Here is a 20,783-nt window from a genome sequence, read left to right as displayed (position 1 = left end):
TTGCACTTACACTGTTTACAATAGATATAGAGACCAGCAATGTGATAATTTAAAAATTTAGGTGACTCCTCATGCAGGAATACCCAATATGTTTACTAACAAAAAGGGGGGGTAGCACTGATTGCTCATAGGAATTAATGCTGTAAATATGTACTGCATTGATCAAAACAGCACTCCATAGCTGCTTCAGTCTGCAGGAGACAGGCTGAAGCAATTGCCAATGTCAGGCAGCCTTTGGGGCATCTAAATGGTTAACTAGTTGGCGATCTGCCTATCTTATGGACAGATTCACCACAGAGCATGGTGAACCTGGATGAAGGGTATCTGATTTTAGCTCTATGAGGTACACAGAGAGCTGCTGTCAGTAATTGCAGTGGGCACACACCAGTGGCTGGAGTCTGAGACGTTCGGTGACCTCTCTGCCAACTTCAAAGGGTTTGATTACTTTATAGTAAAAAAGTTCAGTGTACATTATTAGTAGGTGTACTCACGGCTACTCCCTGTGTACCTCATAGAGCTAATATCAGACTCCCCTCTTCCAGGCTATGCTGTCCTGCCCTGTGGTGATTCTGTCCATAAGATGGCCAGATAGCTGGCTATTTAACCATTTAGATGCTGCAGCGGCTTCCTGACATGGCATTTGCTTCATCCTGTCTCCGGCAGTCAAAATCCCATCTTGCCCCCAGTGCACCAAAATGCCTACTTAGCATAGGTAATAAACTCCTAGTAGGTAGGTACTGAGGATGAAGGTAAGAAGCGTATCTTCCTCCTCAGTGGCCCGTGCTTAATAGGGACATATCAACATATCAGCAGGTTAAATTTTTCTTTTCCTTTAGATATTACTATTTAACTACAATATTACTTCAATCTGACCAAAACAGCTCAACAAAGCAAATGAGACTAACCATCATTACTCATGCTGAGCAGCCAGTGTGTAAAGCTTTGCAAGCTTCCTCTGATGAAACACATTTTAATGAGGATTTCCCCATAGGGAAGCTTCTAATCATCTGCACAGGAGAAGCATAGCCCAGACAAAATCTCTCCAGCACCTGTATAGAGTAGACTGCGTAGTACAGACAAAAATATGCATATAACACACTTGTGTGAAACAGACCTTAGAAAACCACTTCTGAGGTAGACAAGTAAATGAAGGAGACTTTCTTAAACACAGACAGTGGAAATTCGTCCTTTGATCTGTTGAGTTAAAATTTGAGATATTTGACTCTATCTGACGTATCTTTGTTAGAGAAGATAAAGGAAGACGTGTGAGTGTGTGGCTCCCATCAGGACGCATAGGAAACGTGATCGTGTGGAGGTGCTTTGTTGGTAACACTTTTGGATATTATATAGAGTTGAAGGCGCACCTGATCATCATTGCTACCACAACATTCTGTAGCAATTGATCATACTATTTGGTTTGTGCTTAGCGGAACCATCATTTTTCAACAGGGCAATAACCCAAACACACACAAGTCAAGTCGGGGAAGGTGTTGGAGGGAGGAGGCATGCATGCTGTGGCTCAGCATCACTTCTTTGGCACTTCAGCTTTCAAGGAAAAATGTTTATAACTCTGCAAATGGCCCCCAGCAAAGACAAAAGGCATCATTTGTATTATCTCCCTATCACCTATCTGCAGCTCTGTACCCAGTACAAACCAAATAGGTTCTCTTTAAGAGTGGGTTCACACATACCGTATCCGCAGCAGATTTCATGCTGCTAGTTCGGTGCAAAATCTGCTGCGGATATCTTCCCAGTCACTTCAATGAGATACCATACACTACTGGGTCCGCGCTCCGGCTTGCTTCAGGAGCTCCCAGCGTCTCCCAGCGCACTGATTGGCTGAGCGGAATATGGACCTGTAATGTATGCAACGGGCCGCAGGGGGGGTTGTTAAGGGGGCTGACTTTTACCTTGTCATCCCGCTGTATGTAAGCTCTGGAAAGGTATCCGCAGCAGATTTCACTGCAAACTCGCAGCATGAAATCCGTTGCGGATCCGGTATGTGTGAGCCCACCCTTAAGGGAATCTAACCTGCTTATAGCTTGCTACTGTGCACAGGGATCTGAGGATGAAGGTAAGAGTCTTACATAGGGTAATCCTGTGTCTGGTAAGGCTGTTTGGAGCACTTGGGTGGGGCTACCACTCCTAGAGCACCAATTCGGCCCACCCCCTGGGGATGGATTGATGCTCGGGGTAACCTTCATCCTTATTGCCCCGTGTGCAATACGGAACTATCAGCAGGTTAGATTTATTTAACCCGCTCCCAACTGGCTATCGTAGCAGGTCTCAGGACTGGTACCTGCTGAAATCTAAATGACAGCGCTTAACAATCCCATTTTATCTCACACTGCCACTTGGGGGGACACTAAAAGGTTAATGGGTCCATTCCTAAGGCACCCATAATCTGGCCCTGGACAGAAGCTGCATTAATGTCCCATCTCAAAAGTTGATTATTATGTGCCCTGGCATGATGGTTGTGATAATAAAACCTATACTGGCATTGTGAGGGTTCATGGATTTTATTTGCACCCAAACCAATCATATATCAGCACACTTCACTTGTCAGTCTCTAGGGTCTACTAATCACAGACTTCTCTCAGCTCATTCTCCAAAAAAATAAAAATGGATTATATTTTTTCATGACAGTGCCTACTTAAGACTGTTGAAAGAGCATTGCTGGTGGCTACATTATGGAGTTGGTTGTAAAAAGCAATTATTACGGCAAAGGGTAGCTTTTTGGTCATAATATGGTTCCATTTTTTTTTTTATCTTGGTTTCAATGTCTTCAATGGGGGGGGGGGGGGGTGATTGGGAGAAACGTCTGTCCCGGAGATCCTGGAGCAGGAGGGGAGAGGTGAGATCAGGGCCGGACTGGCCATAGGGCACTTCTGGCAGAAGGTCCCGTGCTCCTCCTGACCTGGCATCTCCTTTCCCCTACCGTAGGGAAAAGGAGTCACCAGGCCAGGAAGAAGATAGGATCAGCCCACAGCGCTCCGTCCGGCCCCGGCTGTCTATAAGGGAAGGGGGGGGGGGGAGAGGGGGCCATCTATAAAGGGGGGGAGAGGGGGCCACCTATAAGGGGACAACAAAGGGGGAGAGGGGGCCTATAAGGGGACAACATAGGGGGAGAGGGAGCCTATAAGGGGGCCATCTATGGGGTGGCAACATAGGGAGCCATCTATAAGGTGTCAACATAGGGGGGGCCTTCTATAGGGGGCATGCATAAGGCACAACACAGGGGGGGCATCTATAAGGAGACAACATAGGTGGCCATCTATAAGGGGGATAACACAGGGGACCTTCTATAGGGGGCATGCATAAGGCACAACACGGGGGGGGCATCTATAAGGGGACAACATGGGGGACAACATAGGTGGCCATCTATAAGGGGGATAACAGGGGAGGGCCTTCTATAGGGGGGCATGCATAAGGGGACAACACAGGGAGGCATCTATAAGGAGACAACATGGGGGGACAACATAGGTGGCCATCTATAAGGGAGATAACACAGGAGGGCCATCTATAAGGGGGACAACACAGGGGGAGCCATCTATAAGGGGGACAAAACAGGGGGAGCCATCTATAAGGAGGACATCTATAATGGGGACTACACGGGAGGCGTATATAATAGGGCATGCATAGAGGGGGCATCTTCTATAGTGGACTACACAGAGGGGTCATCTATAAGGAAGGGCTACAGAGAGGAGGGCCATATACTATAGGGGATGCACAGGTGTCATCTACTATAGGGGGACTACACAGAGGGGGGCCATCTATATGGAAGACTGAACAAGGGGCCACCTATAAGGTGGCTACATAGAGGGGGGGCATATACTATAGGGGATACACAGAGGAAGACCATCTATAAGGAGGCTACATAGAGGGGGGCATATACTAAAGGGGGGGCATAAACTCAGCCTACCCACTAAATGAGGGTGTAAAGGGGACAATACAGATGTGAATGGTGACAGAGTAAGGAGCCTAATATGTTTGTCTGGCAGATTCTGTGGATTCGTGACTCGGAGTTCTCATAATGGCCCAGGGCAGATGGAGAAGATGAAAAGGGAAGAACTCGGATCTGAGAAGACGCCCCCTGTGTGTCACCTGATATAACTGCACTGTAATGTATATGGTGTACAGAACCTGTGTAGAGCTGGGTCTACCTCTATGTAACTATATGAGGTGATATTGTTCTTTTTAAAGTGGATTTTATTTAGTAGCAGTGCCAACATTAGTCAGCATGAGTTGGTATTAGTCAGTATGTGGTGGTATTAGTTAGTATGCAGTGGCATTAGTCAGTATGTGGTGGTGGTGTTAAACTCAGCACAGTGACTGGGGACGAAAGCAGTCTGTCTCTGTACACTGTGTAGTGGTGACTACCTGTAACTGCAGCACTGCTACACGGTACAGAGACAGAAGCTTCTGACCAATTTACTGTTATTATCTGTAATTCCAGTCATTGCTGTGATGATACAACATGTAGCCATGCTGCACTCACAATATAGTCTCATAACTTTTCACCGTGCGGCGAATGTGTGCTATGAAATGCCAAGGCTGATTTTCAGTCCCAGTCTGGCCCTGGGTTAGATAGTACCCTTTATTATTTTCGCCTGTGCCCCTGCCATAAAAAAAAAACAAAACAAAAAAAAAACCTTTAACCACTTGCCTCTGCAACCTGTTTTGGCCTTAAAGGGGCAGTGCGGCGCTAAATAATTATTCACAAAATAACACACATTACAAACTTATACAACTTTGTAATGTATGTTATGAAGGAGAATGGCCCCCTTCGACCTCCGTCCGCCATCTTGAGACAATGATGTCATCTTCGGGCAGCCGGCTGAACCGCTCCATCCATCCAAATGGAGCGGTTCGGCCAGCCGCCCGAAGATGACATCATTGTCCTAAGATGGCGGACGAGGGTCGACACGAATCTGGTGAGTATAGTGCATCACACTTCCGGGTCTGGCATGGGTGGGGGGAAAAACGGGGAAGGAGGCCATTCACATAGATAACATACATTACAAAGTTGTATAACTTTGTAATGTGTGTTATTTTGTGAATAAATGTTTAGCGCCGCACTACCTCTTTAATGTCCAGGGCCAATTTTTCAAATCTTACCTGTCTCTCTTTATGTAGTGATAACTCTGTGGTGCTTTTAACTATCGCAGTTATTCTGAAATTGTTTTTTCGTGACATATTGCTCTTTTTATTTTTGTGGTATACTTTGGTTGATACACTTTTTTGTAAAAAACACATTTACGCAAAAATTTGAAAAATTTACATTTCTTTGTATTCAAAATTGTTTTTTCCTAAGAAAAATAGGTATGCCACATGAACTAATTATTAATGCAACATCTACAACATGTCTGCTTTATGTCGACATCATTTGGTGAACGTCCTTTTAATTTTTAGGATGTTAGAGGACTTCAAAATTTTGCAGCAATTTTTCAAATTGTCATGGAAGAAAGCATATGCAAAATAGCTCTTACACCTTTCGAGCAAAGAGATGTCCCTTAAAGTCAAGTCTCGCTCAGTCAAGGGGCCTTAGAACATTGACTGGGGATTTTATGTCAAGCCAAACAATCTCTCCAAAAGGAAAGATTTTACCCATCTGTAGACAGCTGTTTTGTGGTTTTTGCCCCTCATCAGTGCAGAGCAGGGTGTTGGCTGGCTAGTGAGAGGTCTATCGATGTGGGTGAAAGTGGGCGGCACTGACTATCTGCTCTGTAATTACAGCTGAGGGTCAGCAGACAGAGGGACTTGGATTCCGCTTCACCCTTATCCCTGGCACCTCAGCCATCCACGTCTCGCAAGGTGGGGGCCAGGAGCAAGACAGAGGACTTAGTTTAGCTATATTTCTGCATTCAGAGGGGGTAAGTCCATGTAAAATGCATAAAAACAGCACGTAACTCATAATTCATTTTACAGAGATGAAAAGCTATGGGTGGGCAATTTATTAATGTAAAAATTATTCTGGCCGGAACATCCCATTAATAAGAACCCTACAACTCACACTTTGTATATGGTACTAATGACAAGTCTTGGAAGTCTTTTAATTGTTGAAGTTCACAGACACATTCAATAATAGTTTAAGAAGAGGACACTAAACTGGGGGAGTCATGAAGAGGATATGAACATTGTGTTTGCCAACATTTCCACAAAAATCTGATAACTATAGGAAACTGCAAAAAAAACAACAAAAAAAACATGGTTTGATGCAGAGAAGATTTTATTCTTTATGCTTTTAGGTGCCAAGATAGCCTCGAGTTTAAGATCTAAGTAATTGGAGAAAGAATAATTGCTAGGGAACAATTGTCTTCTAACCCCATTGTAGAAGTAAAGCTGTTAGGCAAGCTACCTCACTGTCTCAAATATCTCAGCTGTTCGGGAAAGTCATGTTATTCTCCATCTATGAAAACATTTCTCACTTGTTAGAGCAGCAGTCTGTGCTCCGGCGGTGCTCTTCCTTTTGTAACTAGAGACAGGAAGTTGAGACCATTATAGCAGATAACATAATAGTCTTTAGCCACCTAGTCAAAGGCTTTATATACACACTCTCCCCTCTTATGTTGGTCAGTGTGTATATTGCAACAAAGAAAAATGTTTCCTCTTTTGGTTTACATTTACTTCAATGCCAGCTATGACCGAGGCGAAGTCAGCTTTACAGTGTGTTAGGATATACAAATGTTGATGCATTGTAAGTACATCTTTACAAGAATATAAGGAAAATATATGTGCAGTCATTACTAAAACCTGGCACATGATTTATTATCTCCAAGTCTGTACAGACAATCAGGGGACTTGTACGCCGGGAGGAAAGGCAATTGAAGTAAAAGGTTTTTTTTCCAATACACAGCAGTGGCAAAAACTATGGCAGCTTTCAAAAGATGGCTACTTGCCTAATCTTATGGTAAATGGTTATAAATAATAATGTATAATGGACAGCTGAGAGTTCAGCTTAGCAGACTCATGAGCAGTGGAGAGGAGAGGGATTTGAGCATGCTCATGTTGCATTGCTCAGCATCTATATACCAGTGGCTGACTAAAGCCCCTATTACAGGGGGCGACGAGAGGGAGCAAGCAAGCGCCGACTTGCTCCTCGTTTTCCTCTCGCTGCCCGCTCTATTACATGCACTGGCAGCGAGCGGGTAAGAGCTGTGGGGCAGCGGGGAGCTGCCCGGGTGATTGCCAGATCTGGGCAGCCCATAGAAGATAGCGGCGTCTGCTGCGGATTGCTGCTATCCTGATTGTGCATGTCGGCTGATTGTGGTCTTCTATAAAACAGGTGATTATCAATTGCTTTGTGTAATAGGGCCTTAAGTGGGATGCAGCTTTAGAGAGTCTGGGAAAACATGGATGAAGCCTATAACCTATAGCTGTATCCATGTTTTCCAGGACTCCCCAGGGCTGCATCCAGCTTTATCAACCACCGGTATTCAAATGCTGAACAATCAGAGCATGCTCGAATCACGTTCATATTTAATTGTCAGGATGGGACTTGCATCCATATTAGGCTTGTGTAAAACTGATCAAAATTGTGTCATTCACTCATTCTTTATCAGAAACTGATCCGAAAATGTGATGGGAAGGTCTTCTTTTAACGAAGTATAGTGAAACCTCTTAGAGAGGATTACCCAAAATTAAATTGAAAAGTGGTTTTCAATGACAGGCTGTGTTCTCAATCATCTCTGAGTAATGGGCGATCTTCTCAAAGATCATGTCAGTTTTTGTTTTGTTGTCAATATGTAACTATATGTCCAAATGCAACTCCAACATTTTAGTGAAATTCAAGAGATATTCTAGCCAGAAGCATTTATCACCTATCCACAGGATAGTAGTTTACATGGAAGGCAACTTCATTTAAAGAGAGTCTACAATGCTCAGACCCACAGATATGGGCAAGTAGCTGATAAAACAAGTGATAACTTTTTTCTTAGCTGATGGTTGTATTTTATGATTATAAAATAATGTTTTACGTCTAAGCTCAAACGTTACAAAGGCCATGCTGAGCTGTAGCATGCACACCTATTTTTTTCTTTCTGACCATTCATAATTGATATAAAAAACCTGACTTCAAAACACTTTTATTATTTATAGGTACATCATAGGAAGTGAGGAGCCTGCGAGCAAGGGCTTACAATGTAAAAGGTTAGGGGAGGGAGATAGGAGTTTGGGGCAGAAGAGTAAGGCTATATGTTCTGTAGAATGTCCATAGCCACAAACAGCATTGCAGAAGTGCATCTGTATTTGACTGCAAAGCATAGACCGATTCATTAGAAAATGGTAGGGTCAGTAATGCGACTTGCCCCCCCCCCCATGGCACAAATCATGTCCCCATAACACGCATGGAACATGTGAATGGGGCCATTCAAATTAATGGGACTGTTGTGCAGATTCTGTGGAATGTGTAAGGGATCTAAGGGCCCTATTCCAACGGACGATTATCGTTTGCATAATCGTTAACGATTAACGATCTCAAACGACCGCTATTGCGAAAGACCTGAAAAAATTTACTAATTTCCATGGAACGATAATCGATACTTATGATCGTATTTGCGATAGTTTTTTCTTCGCTATTGCGTTCATATCTACTGCGAACAACGTCTTATTCAATGCGATTTGCAACTATTTGCGAAAGTTTTGCGAACGAGCAACGATAAAAAATAGGTCCAGGTCTTATAAAGCGATCAACGATTTCTCGTTCGATTCGAACGATTTAACGATAATCTGAACGATAATAGTCCAGTGTAATAGGGCCCTTACTGTATGTTGCATATTATTCTGAAAACATGTGGGGGGTTTCAAGTAGCTTTTTTTGTGCACTGAACCTGGAAGCACTGCAATTCCGGGTCATTGGCTGGAGAGGACAGAGCAAGCTCCTTTTCCATCTCTCTGTTCCAAAAATCTATCCAATATATGGTCGCCCAGACAGGAAACGCATCAGATATCAAACTGATAAGAACAGATACTACACTTGATCTTCGTCAAAAGCAGAGAAGTGATGCTTTAAGTTGCCTTTGAAGGCTATTGAGGGAAGAGGGAATGGTCAACTGTGTCAAAGTCAGAGGATAGGTCAAGCAGAAGGAGCAAAGAGTATTGGCGTGAGTCTTTGGTAGTTAACAGATCATAAACCACTTTAGTTAGGGCAGTTTCTATGGAATATTGGGGATGGAAGCCAGATTGTAGGTGGTCAAACATTAAGTTGGATGAAAAGTGGGAGAACATGTATAAGGCTCAGTGCTTAAATAACATTAAATCATACAGAGCAGTGGGGGAGGGAGGAGGTGTGCATCACACAGCTCAGCCCAGCCTCTACCACACTTGAGCTTGGAAGAAAAACATGATTTTGTAACTCTGCAAACAACCATCAGCTGGGAGACAGATATCATTGGTTTTATTTCCCAGCTCTGCAGGAACAGAGCTGACAAATTTCTTTTAACAGTCTATTGCACTGACAGAACCTGCCTGTGCATTATTGTGTGTATATTTATTTACATTTTGAGCCCATTGGAGACAGGGACCAATGTGTGTAACATTTAAGTACTGGGAAGAACTGCAGAATAACATGGTGCTATATACAAAGAAATTAATATTGTGATTACCCGAAAATGCACACAATTCTTTGGGACTTCCACTTTTGACAGCAGCTATAGCATGGCATGCAATAGTATTGTAGTCAAAAATGACAGAACCCCAAAAGACCCCTCTATTTAAGTCAAAGGGGGGAATCATTTAGAAAAAGATCCAAAAGTCAGTGGTGGGCGTGCACCTGACCTTTAGGTCCATTATCTGAGCATCTGTTCCGCTGTATACAATCTATTGCCAGCATCATATATGGAAGCCATGGTGCTAGTGTTAACAATAACTAAAAGACATCCACCACACATACACAAATTAAACAGCCAAGTACGTGTATATATGTTATCTAAACCATTCTGCAATTTTATTGATTTTGTGGAGTTCACATATTTTGTACAGCAAACACTGTAGGCCTCGAGAAGCTGCAGCTCTATTGTTTAATATAGCAGCAAGGTATCTTTTAGTATCAGAGAATCTGGACAATAAATAGTCTGTCTCTTTGGATGTAAATGCTCAACATGACAACCTGCTGCAGCTTCGTATTGTGATTGCTATTTTACAGAGCTTATACACAAAAATATATATGCAATCTTTTTGTCTATATTTATACAAATACAACAGTAGTTTGTGAATACATTGTAAGTACATTTACATGATAAGCAACACAAATTCCCATATCTCTTGATAATTCTTTTTTTTTTTTTTTAAATGCAAGATACAATAAAATTCAGTCTGGAATGCAATTTCTTCCACTTTGACTTTTAAAACCTTTTATTGTATAAACTAAAATTTATTTCAGCACTTGTAAATCCAAAACGTGTTTTTTTTTTCCCACTGATAGAAAATATAATTTCATCAAGAAGTCAGAAGAGATTTGTATGTCCCGAAAATTATTATTTTTTTTTTTTTTAACAGTAATACAGAAATGTAAATGGAAATTCCTAATATACAGTGCGATCTTCACTCTACACTATACATTACATCCATTTCATTCATTGTATATATATATATTTTTTTTATTTAAATGAACAAAAATCTGGCGTGTTTGATGGGAAAAAAAAAAAAAAAAAAAAAAAAAAAAAAATATTATATATATATATATATATATATATATATATATATATATATATATATATATATAAAAATCAGCACATTCGCCGCTTTTATTTTGTATTTTTTTGCTTTTTTTAAATTCTGCAAGTGCATATTAATACGCTGTGGTGTTTTACAAAGTTCAATAAAAGGGTAAACTAGATCACAGTATAAAAATATATCATACAACTATTGCTATAATAAAATAGTCCTTTTTCTATGGTAAAAATACATCTGTAAGTGACAGGAAGGTTTGTAGCACCATTAAAGAACGGTTTCCCTAGTTACATTAGCAGCATGATGATCCAATAGAACAATATTGCAGGAGTGTTTTTGAGAAGATAGACATTCATTCTGGTTGGATTGTACCACTGTAGCTTTTACTGATAAGCGTTTACACATGATTAGTAACAGTACAGTCACTTCCATGGCAAGAAAACATCAAGACACATTGCCTTCGACCTAGGAAAGAAAAAAACCAACAACAGCTTTTTAAAGGCCACCATATGCAGTTTGCCCTTTGCCTGGTGCTCGTCAATAGGAAAAATGTACGTACCAATAGACAAGAAAAGTATTGGATTGGTGATTTCCTAATATGTAGGGTTTAATGCATTAATATATGCTAGCCCCTCGGCTTGGGGCATAGGGTAAAGTGGAAAAATGTAGCTTTAAGAAGAAAAAAAAAAAAAAGTTGGTACTACTTTTTAAGGTGATGTTGCACTCTTAAATGACCCAAAAAGTTTTTACATGCATTATGGCATACAGGTTACAACCTATGTACAGAGAAAATCATTCTGTACAGAAATTTCAGCATTCAGTTTCTTTTTTTAATTTTTAATACAGCACACTAAAAATAAGTGCATACCTCGGTAGGGCTAAGGGATAGTAGGCAGGGGTTATTGAGCGTCTACCCACATGTGCAATAATCTAGAAACATATATATAAAAGGGGGACATTGGAATATATAAGATTTTGCTTTAAAACAGGATTTTTTGGTTTGGACAACCCCAGCCTCTTTTCAGGTTCTCTAATAATGTGTCTATTGTGAAGGGGCCCGCTATTAGCTATCATCACAGGTAGAAGAGCCTAAAAAGTCTCTTATAACATTTAGTGAAAAGGACTGGCCAACTGCCTAAAGTGTATGGGGACCTGATGACTCTCCCCTGAAAAATAGTATTGGGGCATGTCTGGAGAGAAGCCATCACCTGACCTGTCCGGCAGAGGCTTACTCCTCTCCATTAAAAAACATGTGATTGTTCATCCTTGCCAATGCTGTTGGCCAAATGAATGTTATTGGGGCTGGGTTCACACTACGTATATTTCAGTCAGTATATTTCAGTCAGTATTGTGGTCCTCATATTGCAATTAAAACCAGGAGTGGATTAAAAACACAGAAAGGATCTGTCCACACAATGGTGAAATTGAGTGGATGGCCGCCATATAACAGTAAATAACGGCCATTATTTCAATATAACAGTCGTTGTTAAAATAACAGCAAATATTTGCCATTAAATGGCGGCCATCCACTCAATTTCAACATTGTGTGGACAGAGTCTTTCTGTGTTTTTAATCCACTCCTGGTTTTGGTTGCAATATGAGGACCACAATACTGACTGAAATATACGTAGTGTGAACCCAGCCTAAAGGTGTATTGGCAACTTGACATCAGTGGTTGCCCCCACAAATCTAATATTTATGATTGTAGCCGGACTCTCCAATGGCATATGATACATGCATGTGTATGAGAAAGCTTGGGGAAATACCAACTGGCAAAATACCCATCTGGCAGGTAACAATTACGTGTGCATTTATGCTTTTGTATTGTGTTGGGTTGTGGGGGGGGGGGGGGGGCATTTTGGGCACAAAGCATATGATTGCACTAATAGAACAAAAAGCATATAAATGCAATCTATATAATGCTAGCCACAAAGACAATGTAAAGGGGAAAGATTTCTTCTGATGATCAGAAGCACCTGAAAATGTCAAGGTTGGAAGGTTTTCCAATGAGTGAGGAGAAAATCCCTTGCAATGAATAGCCTTATTAGAAGGGAAAGGATTAAGTGCCTGTAATTCCTCAAAGGTAAAAGTATGGGATCGCCCAATCTAAAGACATCTGCCCAAACAGGGCCATTGTATTACACAGTCCAGGTGCTTATTAGTATACAGAATTAAACAGTTCACTTTACTGGATTTATAAAATTTATCACTATGATTAAGTGGCAGTACATAAAAAAAAGAGCTATCACACCATTAAATGTCATATGCCATTTACTCACATAGTATGGCGCCAACTGTTATTCAAAGTGCATAGCAATGTGCTCGTCCACCTAATAAGCTAAATACCGGTGGACACACATGCTCAGTCACTGTCCCCCACAGCTGGGTCTCTGCATAGTGACCCTATGTTTTTAAGGGAGTGCATACTGTGGATGTCACACAATATATACCTTCATTAATCTGCATCCTACAATACCAATATGCAGGGAAAGGTAGAAGAGACTATTGAGTCAGCTGCCAGAAGGGGAAGGAGGCTGATTTTTCTCAGAACTTGTTCCTAGCAGCACAGATTTGTGACAGCACCAACAGGAGGTTATAAATGTGTGTGTGTGTGGGGGGGGGGAATAATTTTTTTTAAATCTATTTTTTATATGCTAGAAACACTGTCAATATTTTATTTTGTATGATAATGATTTTTGGGACAACCCATTTTAATAAATGGGAATGATGACCTATCCAAGTTTTTATTGTAAGAGGTGGGCAAATACTAAACTGTAGAGGAAAAAGGGCCCAGCTGGGGATGTAGTACAGCAGCAACTGGGCCACAACAGGCAATGGGAACAATCTGATGAGTGCTATTGATCCAAGATATTACTACATTCAAAAATCTCTTGTGCGTGCCTGTTTTTATTGTACTCTGGCTGATGAAGAAGGCAGCGTGTCTTGAAATGTGTAAACCTACTCAGTAACCACCGAAAGTAGCGACGACACTTGTGCGATTGGAATCCACTGTGAAATTCTGCAATACTCTACAAGTATCTCTGGCAGCAGAAAAAAAATAAAAATAAAACAACGAAAACAGATAGAGACATTGGTTTGTGCAATATAGCAAACTGATAAGCAAAACACTGTAAATAAAGTTGTACCTGTTCAAAACTAGGGTTTATCATTTTGTACACAAAGCATTATTACTAAATCCTACATACTTTTCATCTAATGGAAAAATGAACACAAATTATTAAGAAAGAGTCTATAATAAAAAGCATTACCTTAATTTTCTCCATAAAAGGTTTCAATGTTTTTAGCTTTTTTTTCAAATTTTCCCAAAAAGTGCTATATCTCAAAATATGTGTAACATAGAGGTCAACCAAGCTTAATTTTTTTTTCTTTTTTTTTCTTTACAAAATATTGGCTTATGACACACATCAAGCTAACTAGTAAATGATCCTGAAATTAGGTCTTCTTAACATTCATATTCTCAATGCAAACAGCTCTGGCTCATGTATCAGTCAGCATATGTTGACGCCCAAAAAAATAAAAAAGTAAGTACTGGCTAAAACTAAGTCATTGTAATCCACAAATTAGAGGTTGGACATGCAACAAACATACAGAATGTACCAAGCATAGAAGAAAATGTGAAACTTAAAGTATGCCTCCATTGATGGTCTGCCGCCCAATCTTTGGGCGAGGAGAGATACAGCTGTAAGGTTGCCAAAACCATTGTAAGACACCCAGGAAGCACCATGCAAAAAGCTCAATTCTAATTACCAGTGCATGATACTCGTTGGGTGATGTACAGACGCTTTTCCAACCCGACCACCCAGTGTAAAGCCACAACTCTCCATGCCCAGTCTGAGGTTCGGGTGGAAGAGTAACATTGGAGTGACACTTTAAACGGCATGTTTCTAGAAATAAAACATTAACCCTTTCAGTAATGGACTCATCCAGTGCTCCTCTGGGTATTAGAGAATGCATGTCCGCTACTAAAAAAAAAAAAAAAAAGAAAGTAAAAAGTGGCCAATAGGTATTGGAAGATAGAAATAAGTGTATGGTGCACAAAGCGGGGCTGATTATTAAGGCATAAAAGAAATGAATTGCTTATATGTTTCACGTTCAGGGTAAGACAACTGTTACTTTATAGCCCATTGAAGCCATGATGACCTATTAAGGTTCAGCATATTGTCTTTTTTTGTTTTGAATGGAATACAATTCATTGAAAGTAAAAAAAAAATTCTTAGAATAAAATGCTAAATTTGGCTATTTATTCCTTTAAGGGCATTGGCGCAAGTTATATATATATATATATATATATATATATATATATACACACATACAAATATTTAAAAAGTTCTATAGCCAAATAGTAACTGAGACATTGTATACTATTATAATATAAATATATGGCACTTTATTTACCCTCCAAAATCCAATATAAGGCCATGATGTGAGAGATGTGGCAATATTCAGATTTAGCCTACATAAAAGGTGGCATAAAATACCAATAATCGAGAAGTATACTTTTCAGATCTTTATGAGAATTGCCAAATTATTTGATTAAAAATATATGGGAATAAAAAGTCTGAAATTCAGAAATAGTTGTGATATAAACCATCTTGTGAAAAAAAAAACCCGGAACCCCCCCCACACACACACAAAAACTGTTAATTTTAAACAACAAAAAAAAGTCAATGTATAGTATGTAGAAATGAAAATATGAGCAAAAGGTGATAAGCACGTATTACCACAAGAACGATAAAAAAATAAACCCTCCCGCAAAATGGTTCCTACCAAATATTTCATATATTCCCTTCTGTATTTTATTGTTACTTTAAGAAAAAAAAGGCAACGTTGAACACTACATGCTCAATGAAAGCCATTCATTTGTTTCATAGAAACTATAGGATGAAGTATTAAATCAGAGCCGTGTGTGCAATCCATAAGCACAGATTTCTTCTTTTTGTGTTTTTTTTTTCATGTTTTAACTCTGAAACACAAAAGCAGTTTGCATTTTAAAAATACTATTCCTACTATATAATGCCTTTAAACGAAAATACTGTTAGACATACAATGAATATTTACAAGTTACAGGAACACAAAAATAGCTAAAAAGTCTTACTAAGAAAATAAAATGGAAACTTTTAAATTCCCATAATGTTTATATTTATGCCCTGCCACATTTCATCTGGTACGCATTATTATAACTAATTTATTTTTTTTATATATATTTATATATATTAACCATACTCTTCAGCTATAGACTCTGTTTTTCTTCCTAATGCCTAACAGATAGCAGAGCATGTTGATGGGGCAAGATACAACGGTTACCAAGCAAAGTGGTGTAAGCAATATGCTTTTACGCAACTCCAAAGAGTCCGGATTTGAAATCTTGGTAATAAAAAAAACCCCTAACCAAGTACATATATTTGCAAGTGCTGGCAGCGTGTATCTGCTGAACGGCAATACGGAACCATTCAAACAGATAGTCGCATAAAATAAGTCGCATAAAATAACATATATAGATATAAAGGACACTGGCTTATTGAAGGCACATGTGTAGTAGTCAAATACTACAGGTTGAGGCATTTCCATACAATCTTCGGGCAAGAAATGGTATTAAAAAAAAAAAAAAAAAAAAAAGCACACAGCAACTTAAATGCCGACCATTGGGGTGATGATTTTTTTTTTACAATGAATTTTCAATTCTGGTTCATGCAAAAGTGCAACCAACATTTTACAAACGATTGTATTGCATAATACTGAAGTTGCTTGCCAGTCGGACACAGGCAGGTGCACATAGGTCACATTACATGACCTACATGTTGCCAATGAATAAGAAATAGAACTGACCCATCACTGTTGACAGTAACGTACGTTATGTTTTCACATAAAACCATCAAAATTTGGGCGAGTATTTCAGCCACCGGTTCTTCTTTAAGTGAAATTTGACTGCTGTGAATTATTTCATAGGAAGCTGAGCCATAGAAGATCTATTTCTACAGGTAGAAACAAAAATTTTTTTAAACAAGACACAGCTGGCAGTATACAACCGCATATAGTAAGGCATCTAATATCAAAGTAAACAATTAAGACACTTGTAAAAAGGTGAAAAGCTAACAAATGTACTGGCTTAACAAGATTGTTAATGAATAGACTACGAGAGGTGTTTTGAAAGCCTTTTCATTGGCACTAAGATTAAAAAACAACTATCTAAAGCAATCCATTGTATTCAATCCTACTGGAAAGCTTGATGAAATCGTGGCAATGTCGTGGTTGTATTTAGGTTGCTTGTAAAAGCAGAGGATAGTGAGTGTAAAGAACCAAAACATATATTATTGCTAGGGTCTTGAGGATCCTGTGGTTGTGGGGGGAGCTGTGCCATGGATGAACTGGCCTCCTCTTGAGAGTAGCCCATGCATAAACTCCCAACTGATACAGGTGTACTGTACGGGGGACCATTGGCTGGTATGAAATTAAACAACTGGTTAAAGTCCAATGAAGATGCGTTGAGAGGTTCGCTAATGGAAACAGAGCTTTTAGAGAGGGATACTCCATCAGCACTGTCATCTAATGGCCCTACTTGAGGATCCAAGCCTAACTTAGATGAAGATGACGGAGACTCCTGGGAGGAGGGCGTCATGCCACTTTGCAATTCCATAAGGTAACTTTCAATCTCCACTTTCAATGGTTGTTCCTTATCAGGCATTGAAACTGCATATGAGGTAGAATTAAGTGGGTATTTCAGCGAAAGCTGGTGAGAAGGATGGACAGGATCCATATCTATGGGGCATGGCATGCCCAAAGATAATGGTGGAGCGACCATTTGGTGTGTTGTTGCTGAACTCTGCATGGACTGAATTTGCGTGTTATAGAGGTTCAACTGCAAACTGTTTGTAAATGGCTTTGATGTCAGCTCATTGGAAGATAAAGACATCACGGGAAGCAGCTCATCTTTTATAGGAACACTGCAGGTGAAATGATCCAACAGATCCATAGGTTCCGTTTTCACTTTCAGCAGTTCTTGATTGTGACTTTTCTTCATATGACGGGTTAGATGATCCTTACGCCCAAACCTCTGTGCACAATATTGACAAAGGAAGTCTTTTCTCCCAGTGTGCACTACCATGTGTCTGCGGACGTCTTTACGGGTGTAAAAGCGACGATCACAATGCTCGCATTGGTGTTTTTTTTCTTTAACACCACTGGAAGATTTGCCTGCATGGGTCTTTAGGTGCTCTAGCAGCACCACTGTGCTTTCAAAAGTCTGCAAGCATACTTTACACGTGAGGTCTCCACTTGTAGCAGCGTGCAAGGCCAAGTGACGTTTAAACCCCAGCTTGGTATTGTAGTTCTTTCCACATTCTTCGCACTTAAAGGCTTCTTTATTGGGATCGTGCGTATGAAGGTGATTTTTAAGATGATCTTTCCGGTGAAACATTTTCTCACAATAATTACACTTGTGGGTTTTCTCTGGAGAATGTGTAGCCATATGCCTTTAAAAACAGAAAAAAAAACAAGTAAAACAACTAGAACTAAGAAAAAGAAAAAAAGAAACTAAATAGTTTCAGAGCAGTATATTAGCATTTCACACCTAGTTTTTTGGTTTGAGAACAATTATAAATAAAATATGCAATGAAATGCTGTCAAATGTACAGTACTAGTCAAGAGTTTGTACACTCCTTTTCATTCCATGGTTTTTTTTTCTACATTGTAATTATATATATATATATATATATATATATATATATATATATATATATACACATACATATATATATACACACACACATACAGTGTCGGACTGGGGTATCTTGAGCCTACCAGAGGAAATCATCCTGAGTAAAGTAGTAAACAAAAAGTGTTGTGCCAGAATATGTTTATATTTTATCTTCTAAAAGAGTGGATTTCAAGCAGAGTATTCACCAACCTACTCCCCTAAAATGCTGGTACCATTGGTTTCATGTGAGAAAGTCCTTCCAGTAGCTGAGTCAATGTGGCGTAGCCTAAAGTGTCTGTACCCGGTAATACCTGAGATTATGTCTCCCTCTGAAATCTATATTTTCATGTCCGCTTTTAAGACCACGAAATGGTACTTACAAGCCGATACTGCTGGTACATTAGATAAACTTAGAATTCCTGATTCACTGCTTTGAAAACTGCTTTGAAAAATATATATTACCTTGGCTCCTTTTTCTGACTTTAGTTAGGGGAGGTGACGGGCTGGTCGCATGATCTGTGTTTTTTTTTTTCTTTTTTTTGTCTCTGTTTGTCATTTTTCTTATATGTTTTATGTGATATATTGTTCTAATTTTCATTATTGCTTATTTCATCTTATATATGGCATACTTTCCATACTATTTTAGCCATATTTCGCGGCAATTCTACATCTACGGACAATGGTCCTACATCTCAAGTGGACTCTTGTTTCGGACTCTATTTATGGACAATCTTATTTATTCTTCACATGCTGAAATGTTGCTTATTCTTTTATGATTCATTTGCATATTTTCATTATTAACTATGGTACTGTGAATATTCTTGTACTTTATTCTCATCTTGTCAAAATGGCAAAAATTTCAAAACAATGTTTGCAAAAATAAAAAAAAAAGAAGAAGTGTCTGTACCCTAGGCCTGCGATGCCTCTCTTTTTCCTTCCCGCCCTCCCCATCATTAGAAACGTGCCAGACAGGATTTCTTCTATTCATCACTTGTGTAAACAGTATACATGTGCCTTAACTATCTGAAGCGGCACATGTACACTGTATGGACAAGCAATAAATAGGAGAAATCCTGCCAGGTATGTTCCAAATAATAAGGAGGGCGGGAAGGACTTACTCTCATCAAACGGATGGTACCAGCATTTGGGGGGGGGGGGGGGGTGGATACAGTATGACCTAAAGGACAATACAAAATATTTATTATTATAATATTATATTTATTTTTACATGTTTTATTTGTAAAATAAGAAAGGGGTGATTTAAACTTTTATTCGGGGAGGGGGCTACTACAAGGAATCAGTAGATTACTTACACTTCTGAGCTCGCTACATGGAGCCACTGGTCTTAAGGTCCCATGATGTACATGTATAGGTCATTAAGTCTAATGTCCTTGTGAGATGCAGTTAAGGTGAGCAGATGGTTTCAACATGCGTTGTTCTCACTATAAGGCATGGAGTGGGGTGCTTTACTGGTGACCCTGTTGGGGATTTATTTAAAATTCAAGGCACACTTACACAGATTGTATAACATAGCATTCTAAAGCAACATGGAAACGTGTTGGTCTGTGCTTATTGGGGCCATCAGGACAATGACTCCAAACACACCTTCAGGCTATGAAAGGGCATACTGCCAAAAAAAAAAAACAGTTAAAAAACAAAGTGCAACAACAAACTACAGGTGCAATTGCTTACCGTACATACTCCCTACTCCCCCCCCCCAATGTACACACAATAAAAATCTGCTGTATAGATATTAAAAGATAAGGATCTCAGTAAACTATTTGATCAGAGTGTACCATGTCACCACGTTAAAGTGTCCTCAGAGACATGAGAGTCATGGTCCTACTCCAGCATTCTCACACTAGCAATGGCACTCCACCTGTGTCTTGTGAGTGCTATAAATAGAGATTTGGATCCTATCTGCCCAGTTGTAGGCTTATTTAGCCCAGGAGAGGCCATTGCTAGTGTGAGAATGCTAGAGTAGGGACGATTTCTCTAAGGACACCTTAACGTGGTGACATGGTACACTCTGTTTGATCAAACACCTTGCTAAGATCCTTATTTTTTAATATCTATAGGGCAGGTTTTGTGTGCATGCTGGGGGCAGTATATACAGTAAGCAATTGCACCTGTATGTTGCTGTTGCACTTTTTTTGTCTGTACTCAAGCCACATGCAGCTTGCAACCTACAGTGTTAACAGAGGCATAGAGATGCTGCCAGGTTTTGAAAAAAAAAGAAAAAAAAGAAGGAGTGTGATAAAGTCTGACCTTAATTTATTGAGATGGTTTGAGACAAATTGGACCACAAAGTGAGGGAAGGGGGGCACAGTCAACAAGTGCTCAGCACCTTCAGAAACTCATTAAAGACTGAAAAACCACCCCAGGTGACTACTCACAAAGT

General features: G+C 39.7%; 1 protein-coding gene and 1 non-coding gene across 5 annotated transcripts in view; both read right to left on the bottom strand.

Moving 5' to 3' along the window:
- Positions 1-8,812: 8,812 nt before the first annotated feature.
- On the bottom strand, positions 8,813-9,003 carry LOC138784975 (U2 spliceosomal RNA). Its single transcript, XR_011361996.1, has one exon. It is a non-coding gene; the product is annotated as a U2 spliceosomal RNA (small nuclear RNA).
- Positions 9,004-16,733: 7,730 nt separating this feature from the next.
- The window catches only part of PLAG1 (PLAG1 zinc finger), a 54,929-nt gene continuing 50,879 nt past the window's right edge, over positions 16,734-20,783 (bottom strand). For all 4 annotated transcript variants that reach the window (XM_069957555.1, XM_069957556.1, XM_069957558.1 and 1 more), the window contains one exon: positions 16,734-18,158. In XM_069957555.1, the coding sequence (XP_069813656.1) occupies positions 16,901-18,158 (1,258 nt within the window). In that variant the 3' untranslated portion in view covers positions 16,734-16,900. The remainder of the gene's footprint in view (positions 18,159-20,783) is intronic.

This window comes from Dendropsophus ebraccatus, chromosome 2 (genome assembly GCF_027789765.1).
Source record: "Dendropsophus ebraccatus isolate aDenEbr1 chromosome 2, aDenEbr1.pat, whole genome shotgun sequence".
NCBI lineage: Eukaryota > Metazoa > Chordata > Amphibia > Anura > Hylidae > Dendropsophus > Dendropsophus ebraccatus.
Note: the sequence above shows the minus strand (reverse complement) of the source record. Positions and strands in the feature narration are given on the sequence as shown.